We start from the raw sequence: 22,320 nt of genomic DNA on the forward strand, positions 1-22,320 counted from the left end.
CTCTCTGCCTATTACTTGTTGTTGTTCGGCTGTTACTCAATTCTGAAGAACCTTTTGAGCACTTGGCTGTCACCTGCCATCACAGTGGTTCCCACATGCTCTTCATAACATTTTACACCGTGCAAGGTTTTTGAAATTGTTGAAACCCAGTTGCCTTGATGCCATTAAGGTTGCTGCTACAGATATTATTTGGGAAAGAATTATTGCAGTAGATAAATGAAACTGTGCAATAGCATTGTGCTCCAACTATGTAATTGTCAACCCCAAAGGAAGATTTAATTTATAATCTTGAATTTGAGTCACAGTAAATCACACCCAGTTAGAGCAATATCCCTCTCTTGTTACCCTACACAAATGGCCATTCTTTGAGTAAGCTCAGGCTATTGGAGTTCACTGGATGACCTAGCTTGATTTTGCCCTTACCTGGTGGCCTGCATGCGTGTGCTTTCCTACTGGACCATTGGATGGTGATTAGTGAAGGGAATCTGCAACTTGAGTTTTCTCTCCCTGACTTGTGGTCCAAGGCCAATTGTAGTGCAGGAGAGCATGAACCTGGGATACTCAAATCTGCCATCATCACCCACTCCTGAAAAAAATCCACCCTTGACCTCTGTCCTTGCAAACTATTGCTCCATCTCGACCTTCTCTTTCCCTTCAAGTCCTTGAACATTGTTGCCTCCCAAACTCGTGCCTATCTTTCCTGGGAATTCCAAGTTTAAACCCCTTCAATCAAGTTTCCGCCCTGCCACAGTACATCAATGGCTCATCAAAGTCATAAAGGATATCCAGTTATGTGATTGAAATAATGGCAAACTATCCCTTGTCCTCCTTGACCTGTCTGCAGATACAGTTGATCTCACCATCCTTCTCCAACGCCTCTCCACTGTTGTCCAGCTAGGTGGCACTGTACTCATCTGGTTCCATTCTCGCTTATCCACTTGTAACCAGAGAATCACATCCAATGGTTTCTCTTCCTGCACCCCCACTGTGACTTCTCATGTCCCCCAAGGATCTATCCTTACGCCTCTCCTATTTTTCATTTGCACGTTGCCCCTCGGGAACATCATCTGTATTCTGACAGCACCCAGCTCTATCTTGCCATCGCCTTTCTCAACTCCTCCACTGCCTAAATTGTTAGACTGCATATCCGATTCTGGTTGAGCAGAAAGATTTTCTGGCTGAATATTGATAAGAGTGAAGCCATTACCTTTGATTCCTGGCGCACACACTGTTCGCTAGCCACTGACTCAACCCTGGACCCTGATTACTGTCTGAACCAGACTGTTGACAATCTTGGTGTCATAATTGACATGAGCTTTCAACCACACATCCCCACCATCACCAAGACTGCCTATTTCCACCTTTGTAATATTGTCCAAACTCTGCTCCTGCCTCAGCTCATCTGCTGACGAAATCGTCATTCATGCCATTGTTACCACCAGACTTGACTACTCCAATGCATTACTGGTTGGCCTCTTGTGTTCCAATCTTTGTAAACTTGAGGTCATCCAAAACTCTGATGCCTGTGCCCTAAGTTGCACGAAGCCCCATTCACCCATTGTGCCTTTGCTCGCTAATCGACATTGGCTTCCCGGTTAAGCAAAGGGCAAAGCCTAGATTTCAAAGTTCTCATCCTTGTTTTCAAATCACTGCATGGCTTCACCCCTCTCTATATCTCTGAAATCTCCTCCAGCCCTACAACCTTCTGAGATGTCTGTGCTGCCGTGGTTTTGGCCTCTTGACCACCCCCCAGATTTTAGTCACTCCACCATTGGTGGCCATGCCTTCACCTGCCGGGGTGCTGAGCTCTAGAATTCCCTCCCTCCAACATCTTGCCCTTGTTTCCTCTTTTCTACTTTAGGTCTCACCTTAAACTCTCTTTTGCACCATCTTCCCATATCTCCTTATGTGGCTCCATGGGGTGGATTGCATGGAGGGACAAATTAACACCCCTGCCCGGCCCTGAAAATTAGTCGGCAATTCGCCGGCATGAAATCCATCTGCCCCACAGCGATATTATGCTGGGATTGGCCTTAATTATTTAAGAGTAGGACTTCAGCCTCTTGGGCTGCAAGTCCTGCCCTTGAGAACTGCCACCCAATCTGGCTGGCAATTCTGTAGTCCTAGCAGCACCAGAAGAGAGTTTACTATGTTAAAGGCACTATATGAGCACAAGTTGTTGTTGGCAGGGCTGATGGAGGACAATAACTTTAAAAAGAGGGAGTATGTTTCCCAGAAAAAGGAAGATGTAATTGTGTGTACTGGTAATGCATTATTGATATTCTACAGGACTCAGTTGGTAGAATCCAAGCAAATGTCACTGTAGGCTGATCTTTTCACACATTTCTACTATAGGAGGCAATCCCTGTGAACATGGAGGGAAATGTGTAAACACCAAGGGCTCTTTCCGCTGCGAGTGCGCTGTGGGTTACACAGGACCACGCTGCGAGATGGACATCAATGAGTGCCTTGCCATGCCATGCCAGAATGATGCCACCTGCTTGGACCAGATTGGCGAATTCAAGTGCATCTGTATGCCAGGTGGGAATTAGCAAGGCAGAGGCATAGAAATGCTACTATAAATCAGACAAATTTGTATTAAAAAAAAATTGGCTCTAACTGCATTCAAGGCTGGTAGTCATGTGATACAATGATGACTGAGTCATTGACTAATTATGGTAGTCACACTCCAGCGATTAGTCTACTACGGACCCAGACGTGACATCAGGGAAATATCCTGGCATAAATAAACTAAACAGTGAAGGGACAAATGGTAAATGCAGCATAAGTTAATTTGTGAATTAGTTTAACTTTGTAAATGTCAGAACAAAAAGCAAGAGCAATAAGTAGTGTTCCTTATGCAATATTTTAGGTCAAAGGTTAGTCTGAGTGACTCGACTCCCAACATGTTTATTTCTGTGGGTTTTATAAAATGAAAGAATGGCATGTTAAGTAAATTATTTAGCTAATTGAACATAAATTCCAGTCTGTATCATGTTGCATTTATGCAGCCAACCCAGTGTGGAAATCATGAAGAGCCTGAATGGCCACATTTTGAGATTTGACATCAGGTTGTCCCTTACTGGACACCCAAGTATAATCCAGTCTCTGATGGTCACTTGGGATGGTTGCCTTCTCAACAGGTGGTATAGTGTGTTACAAACATTGAAAATGCCAGAGTTTGACCTGTTCTTGAAGGGTATCCAGATGTGCTTGCTGACAGTTTTTATATCTCAAATTCTCACGCCATCCGCAAACTTGTGGACCATTTTTGCAGCACCTCTAGGGCCATTTTATGGAAACAGTGATGCAACAACACCCCTAATGCCAATCCCAATGGGGCAATGCTGGTAATCAGCCTCCAATTCTTGCCAGTTGCACCACTTAGTGGTGTTATGTAGCTTGTACCTACAGTTCCTCACTGCCAAATATCTGCCTGCTTTTCTTCAAAAGAGTACCGTAGGATATTTTATGTTAACCCATTGAGGGCAGATGGGGCTTTGGTTCAGTCCCTTGTCTGGAAGATGGCAGCTCTGATAGCGCAGTGCTTTTGCATTATGAAATCTCAAGTCTTTAAGTCCCACTCTTAAGTGGGACTGAAACCCACAGCCTTCTGAATAAGAAGCGGGAGTGCTACCAACTGAGCCACAACTGACACTTGTGAGTAGGGAATGATGTGGAGGATGGATGGTAATAAAAAAAACATCATGAAGCCCTCTCCTTACTGCATTAAGTTTAGAGTTTATTGTTAAGCATTGTTGGTCGTTGCCATGTTTGTTGAGCACAAAATTGCATTTTTAGATGTGTTTTTAAAAAAGTTTTCAACAAGTCTTTATGTTTTGCTGATGTCAGGTTTCGCAGGGACATACTGCGAAATGAATATCGATGAGTGTGAAAGCCAGCCATGCCTAAACAGCGGAGTGTGTAAGGATGAGGTGAACAGATTTGCATGCAAGTGCCCGCCTGGTGAGTAGAGTTTTTAAGATGCAAAGTATAATATCAAAAAAAGTAGGTCTAAAGCCACAGTATAGACATTTGCCTCTGTGCATGGACTACCTCAGTAACTCACTGAAACCTCTTGTAGACCCCTCAGTTGTTGCACGTTTCTTGGGGCTGTTCATATTCCTGTGGGCAAAATCACTTTGGTCACTCTTTTTTACCTTGCTGATGACTGATTGATTGATTGATTAACATGGGTTTGTCAAGTGGATTTTATTGCAAGGTTTGATTTGTGGTTACAGTATCCAACACCAATAGCAAGCACGTTTGTGCTAATATGATTCAGCCACTGTAAGCGGTGGACGGTAAAGTAAATCGTGCAACTACCTTGATGGGCACCACGTGAGGCCAGAGCTGATCAGGCTGTGATGTCCTTTTGCACGTAGGTACACACACTCTCACACACACTTGAAGATAAAGCAGTCCCTGCAGTGGCAAACCGTGAGGAAGCTGTGCCTGGTTCAGCATTTAAGGAACTTTATACACTCAATGTATGGTGAATTGGGTGCCCTCAGGAGATGGAATGGACGATGCACGCAGCACGTGTTGGGAGTGAAAAATCTATTTCCATTATTCATGAGGATGTAACCTGTTGATAATGGTCATCCCAGAATTGGCATGTGGGTGTCGGAAAAGCTCCTCATTCAGTGGCCTGCCCTGTGTTTTTATGAGGAACTACAATCCTGTGGAAGGTTCTGAAGCTGCAATAAAACAAAAAGGCATCACCTGTGGATTTATGAGACCGTGGTGTACGATAACCCGTTTTATGATCACCATGACAGCACTGTTCTTCAGAGCGCATTTTGCCACTCATAACCATGTCATTTCTCTGACAGTAACTAATAATAAATTATTCAGACAAGGGATTTTGTCAGTCATCTTACAATAGACCTCACTGTCCTTTCATAACTGGCCATGTTGTGTGACACTCTGGTATATTTTTAATGAAAGCAGTTCATAGCCCTCGTAGCGGCTGACTGCTTCTGACAAGCCCTATTCTGCTCAGTTAATCCATCAGTGCTGCTCGAGAAGAGGGCCAGCAAAGCAGAGGAGCCCTGTCTGCTCAGAATAGCAATGGGAATGCAGCCTCGTTGCGGAGTGTGAAGGAATCTGCAGAGGCTGCTTCAAATGCACACAATCAGAGCACTGTTTCACACTGTAAGACAACCGCATTTGTTAGGTTTTTTTTCCTCTCTTTTCTATTCACAGTGCCCCCCCTCCCACCGCCCCATAATCCAAAAATAATGTCTTCATTACTGAACTTGGTGAGAGGAGGCAAAGTTCTGTGAACTCCAAGCTGCTCACTTGTAAATGACAGCACTCTTAGTGCTCACGACCTTATAGTTTGTGTGATATACTGGTGCTTCATGGGGACAGGGAGAGGGAGAGCTAACTGCTGAGTCAGAAACTTTCCTGCAGTAATAAGAGGGGGGTGGGGGGAAGGGGAGGCAGAATCCACACAACATCTGAAAAGGGACTAAAAATTGGGCAAACTTTTCCAGAAACCTTTTTTTAGGTGTTTTTTTTTTCACCTTTTCAAGAGCGTTTGTTTGGTTGTCCTGTTTTTGCAATTGGAATCATCCTGCTGGACTGTGCAGATACGGTTCTGCAAATCCTAGAATATCCTTAGGATGCTCTCTGAATACAAGTGGTCACTCTGCTCCTTTTTGTGTTATTAGACAGCATAGCAGATGACGGGGTCCGGTTCTGGTTTTTTTTTGTTTTGTTTCCCTTTCCAGTGGTTACTGGTTAATATTCATGTGACTGAGGGATTTCGAGATTAAAACTGAACAGTTACAGCAAAGTATCAGTTTTATCAGTGATTCTGCCTCCCCAATAGTCTGTCTACATTCAGTATCAAGGCATCTATGTGAAGTGTGGCCGCTTTACTGAGGCACTGGTGAATGACGAGTGTCTCTGGGGGAGAAAGCCAGCAATTAACACCATCACGAGGAGTGGAGTGAATTGTCAAGTCCAAGAAGTAAAAAGGGATGTACCCCAGTCATACATCATGATACTTTGCTAATTGATTAACCAAGTGATGCTGTAACAGCTCAGTTTTATCTGTCTTCAGTCATATATATATAAGAAAAAAATGGACATGTATGTCTCCTTTTCTTTGCCCTTGAATGTAGTAGAAGTACACTTGCCCTTAGCTGTACTAGATTGTAAGAGGAGCCTTGTACTGATGGTTTCATTTGTAGCAGGGCTGATATTTCCAGGAAGCCTCTTCAAACTCCTGCCTTCAGCCTTGAATGCAAGTCACCCCAAACCTGGCCTTGGGGTTTCTCTTTTCCCGCAACAAGATTATGGACAAAGTAATTCTTCAAGAATCATTCAGGAAGCCTGTCCATTTTCTTGTTTCTACTCCAGTTTTGATCTTTGTCTAGTCTGTGCCGGGTGCCAACTATCTGTGGAGAGGGCAAGATGGCCTGTGAACTCCTAGGCCTTGCCAGTGCTATTCTGGACTAGCAATTGACATGAAAGCACATTTCCCTTAATTACCTCCCTGTTTCTCCCAAAAATAAGGCACTAACGTTCCTGCATATTGCTGCATGCAAGATTATCCCCACCTTAGTTCTCAACAGGGCTGCACATTGCATCACTGTTATGTTATTTGGCCAGCTCGGGGTGACCTTCTGTTGGTGGCCTTGCTCCCAGAAGGTGGTAAGATTTGAAGTTTCAGCCTACCTACCTTTTGCCAGTGTAATATTTCCAAATTCCTCATGCCTATCTGGTCCTGTTAAGTAAACCCACCTTTGGTGTTGGTTTGTTGCGTTGCTGGGGCCAGTTCAAATCACAACTAGGTGTTTCTAATGCATGTGTTGCAAATGATTAAATGCCTGCAAGCTGTCTAGGTCAGGTTAACATCCTGGTATTTTTAAGCAAAATAGTGAGGAAGCTAGAGTAAGTTCAGAAATTCTACAAAATCAGGAGCTACACTTGAGGTTTGATGCAGAGCAAATGTCATCAAACTGTTAAAAGGGAGTGAGAGATGAATCTGCAGATTGTCAGGGAGTTAGCCAGATGTAGCTAATTGAAAAATACTTAAGAACGTTTTTCTAGATGCTATTGATGCTCATCTGAAATGAGGTTGGAAGGAGGTGTAGGCATGGATTTAAAAGTAACAAACAGGTGACGTAAAGTAACCTAATTGAATTTGAGATAGTAGCTAAACTAATGGATCAAGGCCATCCAATGGCTAACATTTGTGTCTCTTGGATTTGCGTAGGCTTTCGTACATGAGGCTTTTAAAGTTAAAAGGAATGGAAGTTTCAAAGAAGCAGTATTTTATGCTCCAAGGGCTTCCATGTCTCTGTACGGTGGGGACAATATTGAAGTTAATGTACATGTATTGCCTTTTGCTACTTGTTTTTTGCTTCATCAGAACTGCTGTTTTGGGTCTCCTATGATATTGCTGGATGTGCTGCTAGTGTCCTATAGCAGCTCCATTGACTTCAATGGGAGATATTCTGAAAGCGCTAACTTTTTGAAGAGCACTGTACCAGTGAGTACTGTATAAATGTAAGGGAGCAAACCTGTCACTATTGATTTCTGTTGTAAGGAATCGCAGTAAACTAAATGCTTTCATTCTCGCTGTACAGAATTCTGCGAGAACAAAACCCTTCCCATTGCCATTGATTTTACAGATTTCCAAGAAATCAAACCCTTTCCCATTCACACCAGTATAAAATTCATGGGGAACAAGCCCCTTCCAATTGTATTCCAAAGGTGCCAAGTCTCCTTTTCCTGGCCATCCTTGATAGGAAATTGTAATAAGCCAAATACCTTTCCATTCAACTGCTTTATATACTGTTCTTTTATCATTAAATAGTTCCATTCACTCTAATCTGTTTTTTTTTTTCAATGTCAAATCACTGTTGAGCTAAATTAAGATTTTGGAAGAATATATTTTTTTAAAGGAAGTCATTGAATTGCTGAATGAATAGATTGTGGCATAAAGAATTTTGTAAGCCGAACATTCTGGACTGCAGTTAATGGCAATCTTGGTCCAGGCTTTGGCAATTTATCAGGGTACAGATGGAATACAGATTGCAACTTTGGCAACATACATTTTGACACCCTTTCACCTGCTCTAGAATTGAACGTTTCCACTCTGTGACCCTCAGAAACAGAAAATGTGCAAATTTTGAGAGCTTTCGCTCTGTTTCAGCGTCTAATCGGAGACTCTCCAAAGAAAGGAAGAAATTATTTTATCTAGCTCAGAAAGCAGAGGTGGGAGGGTAACGATCCTGTGATTGCGCCATCCTTCCCAGAAAGTTCTCCCAAGGTTCCTGGGGGCTTGCGAGCAGCTCTGTTATCCGGTGCACAAAGAAACAGGATTCCAGGGCTTGTGTCAGCTGTTGCCAGGCGGCAGTTCACGCTGACGTGTCATTTGAACCACAGGCAGGGCCTCGTGCCCCGGGAGCTGTTCGGCTCAATCTAACTCTGCTGCATGCCAGCACTTTGGCTGGCCACGATCTACCCAAGCTCCTCTTGAACTCCTGCAAGGCCGGAAATCCCTTTGTGCCGGTTGCCAATGCCACATAGAGGCAAAGCTTTGAGTATGTTTTACTTTATAAAGCTTTTGTTTTCAGGTGAAGAGTGGGTGGGTTCGGTGGGGGGGGGGTCGAGGGAAGAGGAGAAAGCAGAGTTTGAAATTAAATTGCTGCATATTTTACTGGAGCATCCCATATTCCCAATGGGATTTTTGCTTTATCCAGATTTGTCTGCTGACAATTTTGTCTCCAAATTGATTTCTTTAGTCAGATCAAGGTTTGACATTTTCAGAGTTTGAACACACGTTTCAGAGCTTTAGCCTGTGTTCTAGATACAGCCTCATTTCACTTGAACAAATGCATAATATTTACTGCTTCCTTTCATCTTTACTATCGCCACTTGGCAGCGAGCTGCAGCAACAAAGAAAATCGCACAAAATTTTATTTCACACGGGCTAGTTTTACCCCGTGGGGAAAATAAAAAGTGCGATCCCATGACATTTCAGTCACATGATGTTTGCTGCGCTCCCACTTTTGAGTGTTGGAAGGTATGAAGAGAAGGAGGGCTGTGCCAGCCCGAGTTGCTTGCTGGTGCACTCATGTTGGATGTCAGAGCTGTGTGTGAATGTGTGACACAGGGTTTCACTGCGAGGCTCGACTGGGGTCTGGCAAGCCAGGGAATTTCCAAATCATGCTGAATATGGGAGTTGACTTAAAGCCAAAACTGAAAAGGTTTGTAACCTCTGGTTTCTAGAAATGTGGACAAGTTATTCAATCTCACAGATGTTTTGGGGATTCAAGTGGGAGACTGAGCTTCAGTAAACCTTGTGTCAGTGTTTAAAATGACCTTTTTTTAATTAATGGTTAACTTTGTCCTTTAAGCTGTTTAATCTTTGAACTGTTTTTAGAAAAAAATCTCCTTTGGTCAGAATGCCTTCTGCAGTGTTGGCTTGCACCTTTTGGTTTTGCCAGTTTAACAGTTGCCATTGGCATTTATATTTGCACTTTCAACATCGTGTCTTCTGTCACCTGGGTCCATGTGTGAAGGAGATTTTCTTCTGTCTGAGAGTTGAGTGAGCGAGCGTGTGCTTAACCCAGCAGCAGCAGCATTGATCCTCCTTGGGATTTGATTTGTCTTACTGCAGCATTTCATAGAAACACTTACCTCCCGACCAGGAAGATTGTGGGGAGCAGAACGGGAGGGGCAAGGGAGAATTGTTGGAGAAATCCAGGCTTTACATAGTTGTTGATATTTGCTGTTTGGAGTACTGAACATGCAAGATTTCACTGTTAAATCTGACTGTTCTTATAAGTTTTTGTTCCTCCTGCTCCCAACTCCTTCCAAAACATGCTTATGTTTATCCATTCCCTTGGTACTAAAATGAAGCACTTATCATGAAATGTGTCCAGTTGTTTCTTGTCATTTTCCCCACCTTATTTTTCCTGTCAAATGTCTGCTTCCGCTGGAGGCTTTAACTCTGTAGGGTATGGTTTCACATGCTCTGCCTTGTCTCCAGGCTAGCAAAAGAAGTTAAAGATTGCATTAGATCAAAGGAAGTGGCTTACAAGGTTGGCAGAAAAAGTGGTAAACCGGAGGATTGGGAGCAATTTAGAATCCAGCAAAGGATCACCAAGAAACTGATAAAGAAAGAGAAAAGAGAATGTGAATGCAAGCTAGTGAGTAACATAAAGACGGATTGTAAAAGCTTTTTTAGGTATGTGAGTAAGAGATTAGCAAGGACAAATGTGGGTCCATTTCAGGCAGAGACAGGAGAATTCATAGGGAAATGGCAGAGAAACTGAACAAATACTTTGTGTCTGTCTTCACGGAGGGTGATCACAAAATCTTTCAGAAATACTAGGAGTTCATAAAAATGAGGAACTAAAAGAATTTAGTATTAATAAAGCGGTGGTACTCAAAAAGTAGTTGGATTGAAGGTTGATAAATCCCCTGGACCAGATGAGCTACATTCCAGATTGTTGAAGGAGATGGCTATAGAGGTGGTGGATGCATTGGTGGTTATCTTTCTGTAAAGGTTCCTGCAGACTGGAAAGTAGCAAATGTAACCCCACTATTTAACAAGGTAGGGAGAGAGTAAACTGAGAACTACAGACCTGTGAGTTTGGGGGCATTGCTGGCTAGGCCAGTATTTATTGCCCATTCCTAATCCCTTGAGAACTGAGTGGCTTGCTAGGCCATTTCAGCGGACATTTAAGAGTCACGTAGGCCAGACCAGTTAAGGACAGCAGATTTCCTTCCCTAAAGGACATCAGTGAACCAGATGGATTTTTATGACATTGTAATGAGTTTCATAGTCATCATTATACTTTTAATTTTTATTGATTGAATTCGAATTTCACCATCTGCGTGGTGGGATTTGAACCCATGTCCCCAGAGCATTACCCTGGGTCTCTGGATTACTAGTCCAGTGACAATACCATGACGCCACTGCCTCCCATCACTTGGAAAATTATGGTAGGATTGGGCAAATTATGGTAGGATTGAGCAGGGCCAGCATGGATTTATGAAAGGGAAATCATGTTTGACAAAACTGCTTGAGTTTTTGAGGATGCTATTTGTAGCATAGTTAAAGGATAACTAGTGGATGTGGTGTATTTGGATTTTCAGAAGGCTTTCGATAAGGTGCCACACAAGAGGTTAGTAAACAAAATTAGAGCATATGGCATTGGGGGTAATATACTGGTATGGATTTAGAATTGGCGAACAGACAGAAAACACAATAGGAATAAATGGGTCATTCCCAGGATGGCAGGCTGTAACTAGTGGGATAATGCAAGGATCAGTACTTAGACCACAGCTGTTCACAATCTATATATGTGATTTGAATGTGGGGACCAAATGTAATATTTCCAAATTTGCTGATAATACAAAAACTAGGTGAGAATGTCAGTTGTGAAGAGGATGTAAGGAAGCTTCGAGGGGATTTGGCCAGGCGAATGGGCAAGAATATAGCTGACGGAATATAATGCAAATAAGTGTGAAGTTATTCATTTTGGTAGAGAAAACAAAGGCAGAGTATTTCTTAAATATTGAGAGGTTGAGAAGTGTTGATGCCCAAAGGGACCTGGGTGTCCTTGTTTGTGAGTCACTAAAAGCTAGCATGCGGGTGCAGCAAGCAATTGGGAAGGCAAATGGTATGTCGGCCCTCATCAGAAGGGGATTTGAGTACAGGAGTAAATATGTCTTGTTGCAATTGTATAGAGCCTTGGTATGACCCCCATCTCGAGTACAGTTTTGGTTGTCTTATCTATGGCAAGTACATCCTTTCTTAGAGGGAGTGCAACTGAAGTTCACCAGATAAATCCCTGCGATTGTCTTATGAGGAGAGATTGAGGAAATTGGCTTGTATCCACTAGAGTTTCGAAGAATGAGATTTCATTGAAACCTAAAAAATTCTTACAGGGCGTAACATAGTAGATGTTGATAGGATGTTTCTCCTAGCTGGTGAGTCTAGAATCAGGGGACACGAGGCCCAACCATCTTCAGCTGCTTCATCAGTGACCTTCCTTCCATTATAAGGTCAGAAGTGGGGATGTTTGCTGATGATTGAACAATGTTCATCATTCACGACGACTCAAATACTGAAGCAGCCCATGTCCAAATGCAGCAGGACCTGGACAACATCCAGGCTTGGAAGTGGCAAGTGACATTGGCGCCACACAAGTGCCAGACAATGACCATCTCCAACAAAAGAGAATCTAATCATTAACCCTTGACATTCAATGGCATTACCATCGCTGAACCCCCCACTATCAACATCCTGGGGATTACCACTAACCAGAAACTGAACTGGACTAGCCATATAAATACTGTGACTACAAGAGCAGGTGAGAGGCTAGGAATCCTGCAGCGAGTAATTCACCACCTGACTCCCCAAAGCCTATTCACCATCTACAAGGCACAAGTCAGGAGTGTGATGCAATACTCTCCACTTGCCTGGATGAGTGCAGCTCCAACAACACTCAAGGAGCTTGACACTGTCCAGGACAAAGCAGTCCACTTGATTGGCACCCCTTCCAAAAACATTCACTCACTCCCTCCATCATTGATACGCAGTAGCTGCATCTACAAGATGCACTGCAGCAACTCGCCAAGGGTCCTTCAACAGCACCTTCCAAACCCATGATCTCTACCACCAAGAAGGGCAAGGACAGCAGATAGGTGGGAATACCACCATCTGCAAGTTCTATCCAAGCCACACACATTGTCCTGACTTGGAAATATATTGCCGTTCTTTCACTACCGCTGGGTCAAAATCCTGGAACTCTCTCCTTAACAGCACTGTGGGTGTACCTACACCACATGGACTGCAGCAGTTCAAGAAGGCAGCTCACCACCCAACTTGAGAGCAACTAGGATTGGACAATAAATGCTGGCCTAGCCAGTGACGCCCACATCCCATTAATGAATTTTTAAAAATGAAAGATCTTTTCAAGATTAATTGATTTGTTCATTGTTTTTGTGTGTGTTTGCACTTGCAGGTTTTGCTGGGAGTATGTGCCAGATTGACATTGATGAGTGTGCCAGTACGCCATGCCAGCACGGAGCCAAGTGTATTGATCGTCCGAATGCCTTTGAATGTGAATGCAGCGAAGGTAAAGCCAGTTGGTGCTTAACAAATAAAAAAAGGGAAATGAAACAACATCTGTAGTGGCTGAAAGTTCACACTCGAGGAATGTTTTAATCGTCACATTTCCTTGTAGCTGCCCCACCTTTTCTGGCCTTCAACTCCCAAACCCCCTTTTGTCATCCCCAGCTGAGGGGAAAAAACTGGTGTTGAAGGCCAAGGCTGCTAATCAGTAGCTCTTCAGATGTTTAATATCTGGCAGCTAATCGCGCCGTGCTCATCCAATCCCTAAACCATCATTCATATTCTGACTGAAACTGGAATTTCTGCTTTGCTGCTGAAGCAGGTTCCTCCTCCACTTTACTCGTGCTTTCAGCCAATTGATAATTAATGCTAGCTCGCAGCGCATTTCAGCATTGGGTTACTTGTCCTTGGGACACTCTTGAATTAAAATAACTTTCCCACACTCGCTTTTAACTGCTGCACTGCCAGACTTGGTTTTTCAGCTCGTGTGCCCTCAGGGGGTTCAGCTAGCCCTTGCTGCCTGTTACAGTGACCACTGTCACTGTCAGAGCCAGGGCAAGTTGCTGCCTCAGCTTTGAGTTTGCTACTTTTACGTTTCCAAAGCAAAGTTTTGCGACAATCCTGTCATGTGCTTCTTCGCTTTGTTTGTGATCAGTTGGTTGGCCTTTTGTTGATGAACAATATATTTGGTGGTTTGAAAAGAGGTGCAGTCTTGTGGGTGGGGAAGATAATTTTGGCATGACAAATTACTTGTCACACAGGTAAGATCACTCTAGTTTCAGATGATTTTATGATCAGTGAAGTTTTAGCCAATGGCTTTTGTCATTGTAGAAACTTCTTTTTAAACTGGGGTAAAAATATAGAAAAAACTAAAATAGACCAGAAAATTTAAGGTTTTTTATTTTTCTTCCCCCCCCCCCACCTCACTCTCTTTTTCCCCCCCTCTCTGCTGATTGAAAGGCTTTACGGGGACTAAGTGTGAGACTAACGAAAACGACTGCATCCCGGACCCCTGCCACTACGGAACATGCGAGGATGGAATAGCCGGGTACACCTGCAACTGCACCGCTGGCTACAAGGGTCCAATCTGCAGCGAGCAGATCGATGAGTGCCAGAGTCAGCCCTGCCAGAACGGAGGCACTTGCCAAGACCGTGTGAATGGTTATAAGTGCCGCTGTCCAGTTGGCACCTCAGGCAAGTAGCAAGTTGGAAGAAATGGTTCCCTTTTAGTCCGGGAAACATGTCCAGAAAATTGGCAACAGCCTGCTATTCACCACAGTCGTTAACTTGGGAGGATGTGTCTTGGTACGCCACTGTTAGTTATTAAAGTCTTTTTTTATTCTTAGGGCATGGGTGTCACTGGCTAGGCCAGCATTTATTGCCCATCCCTAATTGCCCTTGAGCAGGTGTTGGTGAGCTGCCTTCTTGAACTGCTGCAGTCCATGTGGTGTAGGTACACCCACAGTGCTGTTAGGAAGGGCATTCCAGGATTTTGACCCAGCAACAGTGAAGGAATGGAGATATATTTCCAAGTCAGGATGGTGAGTGACTTGGGGGGGAGCTCCCAGGTGGCGGTGTTCCCATGTGTCTGCTGCCCTTGTCCTTCTAGGTCGCAACAGTCGTGGATTTGGAAGGGACTGTTGAAGGACCCTTGGTGATTTGCTGCAGTGTGTCTTGTAGATGGTACACACTGCTGCTACTGTGTGTCAGTGGTGGAGGGAGTAATTGTTTGTGGATGGGGTGCCAATCAAGCAGGCTGCTTTGTCCAGGATGGTGCCCAGCTTCATGAGTGTTGTTGAAGCTGCATTCCAGTTAATTTATGCTGACGAGTTAATAAATTAATACTGCCACCTGTAGACAGGCCTGCAATCACTAGTACATCGTGTGTTGTCTGGCACACCCCAAAATTGGAAGTACAGAATCGATAATAGTACTGCTATTTTAGTGATGTTTTTTGACAGTTTAAGCAGACATCATTGAGAGAGTTTCTCACAGCCATACTTGAATGATGACACTTGTTGCAGTTGCATCATTTGATCTTGTTAAATGCAGCTTTGCCGAACAGCAAGTGTTAAATAAATCTCCTATTTGAATGATCCTGCAGGTGACGATTGTGAGATTAACTACGATGACTGTGCTAGCAACCCGTGTGACTATGGAAGCTGTCAAGATGGCATCAATCGGTATGACTGTGTCTGCAGCCCTGGCTATACAGGTAGGGTCAGGTCCCATAAAAGCGACAAAATATATACATGGGCTGCCACTTTTGTCACGCCTTGTGGCCCTACTTTCTAACTTGTGCTCAACTTGCCCCAAGTCACCTAATGCCTCATTTTTAAAAAAAAAACTTTACAACTTTAGGGGTGTTGGGAATATAGTCATCAAAGGGATGAAGCACTCAACACACGCTTTACATGATCATTTGCCGGTGAACCTGACATCATGGTGTGGAAATATTTTGTATTAACTGTTGAATACTCTGTGCACAATCTTTCTTAGTTTTGGAGGCCTTGCATTCCATGCGCCACACAATCACTCTGGGCGCGCACACTGGTTTACACTGGATAAGACTGTCAGCTTTTTGTTCATCCCATTTAAAAGACTAGTCATAACAAATTTGCGAAAGAAAGAACCTAGATTAATACTGCGTCTTTCGTTACTTGAGTTCCCAAAGTGTCTTGCAGCCAAATGAAGTACAGTTTGAAGTATAGTTACTTTTGTTATGTTGGAAACGCAGCAGCCAAATTGTGCACAGCAAGATCCCACAAATGGCAATTTAATATGTCCAGATAATCCATTGTTGTTAAATTGAGGAATAAGTATTGACTAGGACAAAAGGGGAACTCCTGTGCTCTTCTTTGAAACATATGCATGAGAAGGCATTGGTTTAACATCTCATCTGAAAGATGCACCTCTACTAGAACAGCACACACACAAGACCACACTGGAGTGTCAGCCTAGATTCTGTACTCCAGGTTTCTGTAGGAGGGACCTGAACTCTCAATCTTCTGACTTGGAGGCAAAAACATTACCACAGAGGCACAGCCGACACTCGAGCTGGGAAAGACCAGAAATTAGTTTGAAAAATTAGATTACAATAGGATTTCAGCACCATTATGCCCCCATACAACATAATGAAAATTGGATGAACATGAACAAAAATAATACAGTACATTCATCAATATACGTGGAGCAATTGGGTCTGAGTATAAGATATATAAATTCCATGAAAGAATATAAGGATAAAATTGTATGGAAGGCGTTTGGGCTGGAAAATGAAGAAGCAAGCTTCAGTCTCCCAATTCCCTTCCCACCCTTTTTTTGCTTTTAAAAACAAAAACATCCTCAGGTTCTGATGTTCTGTACAATCTCCCTCAGAATGTATTCCACACCCACCTCCTGTTCCTGAGTGTTTGACAAGTTGCACCTTTCAAGGCCACCTGGTTTCCACCTATAGTTTGTGTTTCTTGGAGTGTACTGTGTTGATTATTCACAAGTGTCAATCTCATTGTTAGTGAAATATTGGCACAATGCAAAGGTCAGTCTTTTCCTGACTCTGCTGATTTTAGATATTATGCATTTATGTTTTATTAAATGCAGTTCTTGCAATGGGTAATACCACTGAAATCATGCAATGTAATCACTTAATGATTTTTTTCAATGTTGGTGACAACTACCTGGGCTGTAATCAATGAGCTTACTGTTTTTGAAGGGATGTTTGAGGGTGGGATGGAAAGAGAGTTCCTCTGTGCGGCGAAATCATAAACCTATTCATTATAAACCGGTTTAGAATTTCATTCCTCAAAGCGCACAGGAAATCTTCCCTGATGGTCTCTAAACTTTAGGTGGAGCTAACAGGTGCTCAGGCAGTGTGCTTTGACAGGAGTTTGAGTCATATCCATCAAGCTGACAAAAGAAAAGTTCATGGCCATGTCCCTTTAATTAGAGGCTAACGGATGACGTGAACTAAATAGGTTTCTATGAGCCACATTTGCTGCTTTGTTTTAGTTCGAAAATTACCAGTTTGTGGTTTCATGTGTTGAAATTCATCACCAGATCATCACCAAGAGGCCAGGAATATCGTCTGCGGCTTGTTTTTTAACCCAGCATTCAGAAGTGCAAAAGTAATTTGGCTACTATCAAGTTTTTTTTTGAGCAAGTCCAATGTCTCCAGTTTTTCCTTTTGTTTTCTCCTGTGTACCTCTGCCAAATTAGGCCCCACTTGACTCCTGTTGTAGTATTTTGATTCCCCTTTCCCAGTTGGAATGAGTAGGTAACTGAGTTGGGGGGGTGGGTGAACGTGAAGGGAGATGCCTCTGCCTCTACGGGAAGGATTCCTTCAATTGTGCAGTGTCTAGCTTGTGCGTTGAAGTGTTTTTGTGTTCCCTCCCACAGGTCCCATGTGTAATGTCGACATCAATGAATGCGCCTCCAACCCGTGTCACAATGGCGGCACATGCTTTGATAAAATCAACAGCTTCACGTGCCACTGCCCTGAGGGCTATCACGACCCTCACTGTATATCAGAAGTGGACGAGTGCAAGAGCAGCCCTTGTATTCATGGCAAATGTGTGGACGACGTAAACAGGTCATTTTCCACAGTTTTGTCTTTCTCAGTTCTTTGTCTCCTCATTAAGGTAGCTGCATTTGACTTTCAACATTCTTTCTTAAACTGTGGCTGTTATCAAAGACTTGTATGCAGATAAAGGGGGTGATGGGCGCGGACGGAATTCTGAAATGTTACTGAATGTTGGGTGCAGACAGGTTTGACTGATGTTTGAGTGGTCTGTCCGACTGACTGACTTGTGTGAATGTGGTCGCATGAAAGCATGGATTAGTATGGCTCATTGAATTAAGGGGATGTGAATGGAGAATACATGTTTGAGGTAGCAAAGTAAATTGCCAATATGAGCGAACAGTTAAGAGTAAAACTGAGGTGTTCTTAATGTACGTGTAACAACTGTTGGATTTCTGAGAATAAGCACTAGGATCTCATAACTGGAACCCAGATATCCCATCTGTTTTGTTTTAAACCTGGTGTATTCTGTTTGTTGTTTCCACAAATGCAATTGGATTGAATGTCAAAATTGCAATTTTTAAATGCAGCAAACAGGTACATGATGCGTGCATGATAAGCCCATACAATATGCATTCCGTTGGACATTATGGATAAATAAATGAATGTAGGCTGTACAGATGAGTTCCAGAGTGACATGTTTGTGTTGTAAGATCTCTCTCCAGTGTTGTCTCTTCACAGCATGCATGACTTGTCACCACATGCAGATCAGTACTTTTGTAATGATAGAGATCCTCCAAAGATTGATATGAAAGATAAAGAAAGAACTTAGACTGACACCATGGGCAGAACTTTCAGCCTGTCGGGTGGGCGTGCCAACCCAATTGCTGGCGGGCGCGGAGCCAATTGCCACTGACGAAGCCTGCTGCACCGCCTTTTTACATGGGTGGGCCAATTAAGCTATGTGCTCCCTGTGCAGGCAGGCGGGCGGGTGGGGGGGTGGAATCCCTAAAACTGAGAGTGCACTCTTTCGCGCATGCGCACGAAAGAGCACACATCTCCTTGAGGCTAAGTGCAGCCTCAGGGAGATCGCCTGGACTTTTAAAAATATTAAAAATGGAAAAACAAAAATCCCTTGCATGTCCCCTCATGTGATAATGTCACATGAGTTGGGACATGTTCGTAATTTACAGAACAAGTTTATTATAATTTTTAAAACCCTACATGAAACCTCATCCCGCCTCTGGGTGAGGTTTCATGTTTTTTCTACTTGCCGCCGGGGCTCCTGGCTGACCTGCCAACCTTAAGGTTGGATGGGCAGGCCCTTTAATTGGTTAATTAATCCTGTCAATGGCCTCAAGTAGCCATTGACAGGTTGGCAGGCCCGCAGCTGATTTTGCTGCACCCCCGCCTTCCTGAAAATTTAAATGGGGCGGGGTGACGTCAGGGGTTCCGCCCTATGTTGCCTCGCATCATTTTACGTGTCGGCGAGCGGGTCCCGCCCCCAGCTTGCCGACGGCAAAATTCTGCCCCATGTCTTCTGTTGTAATGTAGGAAGCATGACAACCAATCTCCATGCAGCAAGCTCTCACATACAACAATGTTGATTGAGGGATAAATATTGGCCAGAAGAATTTCCCCCCTCCTATTCAAAATAATACCAGTGAGATCTTTCATGTCCACCTGGGAGGGCAGACAGAGTCTCGGTTTAATTCTTCATCTGAAAGATGGCACCTCTGACAATGCAGCACTCCCTCAATACTACACTGGAGTTTCAACCTGGACTTGAGTGATGTGGAGTTTAGTGCTAAGAATATTTTTTTAATACCGTCAGTTAATTTACAGAGCCTCTCTTTGTTGGTGTGACTCTTTGAAAGGGAAGCTTGTGATTAAATTGGTGTGAGTCGTGCCTTGTCTGTTGCCAACAGTTTCTCTGCTTTTTTTTGTTTTTGCAGTTACCAATGTGTTTGTGAAGCTGGTTGGGCAGGAGTAAACTGCGATGTGGACAAAGATGAGTGCGAGTCAAATCCTTGTCAGCATGGAGGAACCTGTGAGAACCTAATCAATGGCTATAAGTGCACATGCCTGAAGGGGTTTAAAGGTGAGTGAGGGGCATTAAAGCTGTGATTTCACCCGTTCAGTGTGAGGTCTTATTCAAAGCTGAGCATTGAAGTTGCTGATTCTGATGATGCAAAACTGCACTGTCCTAGTTAGAGTTGTACAGCATACAGGGAGGCCATTCAGCCCATCATGTCTGTGCCAGCGCTTTGAAAGAGTTATCCAAATAGTACCACTCTCCTGCTCTCTCCCCCCTTGCGGTGCAAGGTTTTCCTTTTCAAGATTCCCAGTACCAGAAAAGTTATTCCATGGGAAAAGAGTTTCTAGTTTTCTGAAGCAGCACAGGAAGAATGACTAACTGGGTGGGATGTTCTTTAATGTTTTTAGAAGCAAAAAAACAAATCCTTTCATTGTTTGTCATGTATGTTTCTCTATCATGTGCTGCTCCCTGACTGAAGAGTGGGCTATTGATATGACCAAATCCCCAGAAACCACTCATACCTCAGGATATATAGAATATTTTTGGGCAGTCTCAGTATTTTTTTTTTTAATTATTCATTATTGGAATGTGGACAAAGCTGGCAAGCCCATGCGTTTATTTCCCTGCCCCAGTTTTCTTCCTTGCTGCTCCCTTAAATCGTTGCAGTCTATGTGGTGAAGAAACTCCCACAGTGCTGTTAGGGAGGTAGTTCTAGGGTTTTGACCCAGCAATGAATGATAAAGGAATGGCAATATATTTCCAAATCTGAATGGTGTGTGACTTAGAGGGGAATTTGGAGGTGTTTGGTGCCCTTGTCCTTTAAGGTAGTGGAGTTTGTGAGTTCGAGAGATGCTACCTAACAAGTCTTAGTGTGTTACTGCAGTACACCCCGTAGTTCATACACACTGCCTCCATAGTGTGCTGGTGGTGCAGGATGCGAATATTTAGGCATGTGGATGTGGTGCCAATCAGTGTCTTTTGTTAGGGAGTTCCAGGGTATGAGCCATTGTTAACTCCTTGTAGACATGGGTTCACACTACCAAGTTGTCTCACATCTGCTGCCAATTGGTAGTCTTGCTCATCAAAGCCTCTAGAATCTGATGTGGAAATGAAGGCAAAAATGTCACAATGATGCAGTGGTTTTATGTTTAATCAAAGGCACATTATTGGGGCAGAGTAGCAGGCCTTTTGGTCTGTATCTGCACTGCCTGTGCCATGCCTCAGTTGGGAATTCCAGGTCTGGGTGCCTGAAATGCCAAAGTTCCATTGCCTAAAACTAACATCTATCTCCTTGATAGGCACCATCAAAAGCCAAAAAGGAGTAATATTCTTTCCCTCTCTTTTTCTGAATCTTGAGGCTCCGACTGTCAAATCAACATAAATGAATGTGCGTCAAATCCCTGCCTGAACAAAGGAATCTGCGTTGATGGAGTGAATGCCTACCACTGCATCTGCACTCTCCCATATACTGGTAAGAATAAAAATAAACCAAGGGGCATCATCAGGAATTATGTTTTTTTCCTGGATGGTCTTTTATGCATGAGATGGGAGTTGCTGACTAGTTTCCCCTGTGCTGTGCCTGGAGAGGCAGCGGTGAGATAAAAAAATATCTTGAACTGAGGGCACACATTTAACAACTTTAAAGATCGGTGCTTCACGGGGGTGTGTGAGATTGTTGTGGGTTTGACTGCATGAGTATCTGTTTCAGAATTCAGCCTCGCCTCCTGCCAGAAGTGAGGTGTGTGCCACAACGTCCTTTTGAGTTATTGCCTGATTAACAGGCCAGACCCATAAGTATCAAATTTCCGCATCAAACAGTCCCAAACTCCTGATCTGTTTTTATTAGTTTTACTGTGTGTGAACCAAATTCAGTTCTGTAAATCCACTGGAAACTCTTTCTAGTGCAGGTACAAGACTGAGGACCTTTGGTTCAGGCCAGGGGCGTTTTATGTTTGTCTTTGGGACAGGGTAGGGTAGGGAGCCAGTGCAGGCATGTTTCTGGGGTTAAAGAGTGGGGTGTCTGTCTTGGTGTTAATGTCAATAACCCTGATGGCCAAAGTCAGGCTACATGAAATATGAATCAACTTCAACTGCCTTGTAAATAAAAAGATGTTGTGTTCAGTTAGCTGACCATGTGGGGAGAGGATAATGGAATTGTTTGGGTAGGGAGGGCAAATCACTTTATTGAAAAACAAATCTGCCAGGGCACAAATGCATGGTGGTCAAGTGAGGGCACTGTCGGGTTCATTGACGATAGATCCTCCATTATTAAGTATCAGGATAGTGAGAAGCACAGATAGTTTCCTCTCCTTCCCCCTTCTCACTGGCACCGAGGTCAGTTCTTGCACCTCAATGCCTCTGCCTCAGCTGTTATCAGCTGATTTAGCAGGGGCTGTGTGCACCCAGAAGCATTTGGTGTAACCAGCTCAGTCAAACTGATTTGTAGCTCTGCTCACTGGGTGACCAAGGAACCGGGCAAAAGCGTCATCTTTTATAGTCCCTGTCATGACCTCGGGGTGCCCTGAAATGTTTTACAGCCAATTATGCATTTCAATTATGTTGGGAATTCAGACATCCACTGTCCCATTAAAAAACAATGTAATAATGAACAGATTCTAATTGTATTAATTATCTGAATAGAAAAAAAAACATGCC

General features: G+C 43.5%; 1 protein-coding gene across 1 annotated transcript in view; it reads left to right on the forward strand.

The window, feature by feature from the left end:
- The window catches only part of LOC144692536 (uncharacterized), a 163,714-nt gene that overhangs the window by 90,096 nt on the left and 51,298 nt on the right, over positions 1 to 22,320 (forward strand). Inside the window, exons 8-15 of the mRNA XM_078561509.1 lie at positions 2,356 to 2,541; positions 3,853 to 3,966; positions 13,002 to 13,115; positions 14,072 to 14,305; positions 15,216 to 15,326; positions 17,507 to 17,699; positions 19,583 to 19,728; positions 21,023 to 21,136. Coding sequence (XP_078417635.1) covers positions 2,356 to 2,541; positions 3,853 to 3,966; positions 13,002 to 13,115; positions 14,072 to 14,305; positions 15,216 to 15,326; positions 17,507 to 17,699; positions 19,583 to 19,728; positions 21,023 to 21,136 — 1,212 coding nt within the window. The remainder of the gene's footprint in view (positions 1 to 2,355; positions 2,542 to 3,852; positions 3,967 to 13,001; positions 13,116 to 14,071; positions 14,306 to 15,215; positions 15,327 to 17,506; positions 17,700 to 19,582; positions 19,729 to 21,022; positions 21,137 to 22,320) is intronic.

This window comes from Cetorhinus maximus, chromosome 17 (genome assembly GCF_964194155.1).
Source record: "Cetorhinus maximus chromosome 17, sCetMax3.hap1.1, whole genome shotgun sequence".
NCBI classification, from domain to species: domain Eukaryota; kingdom Metazoa; phylum Chordata; class Chondrichthyes; order Lamniformes; family Cetorhinidae; genus Cetorhinus; species Cetorhinus maximus.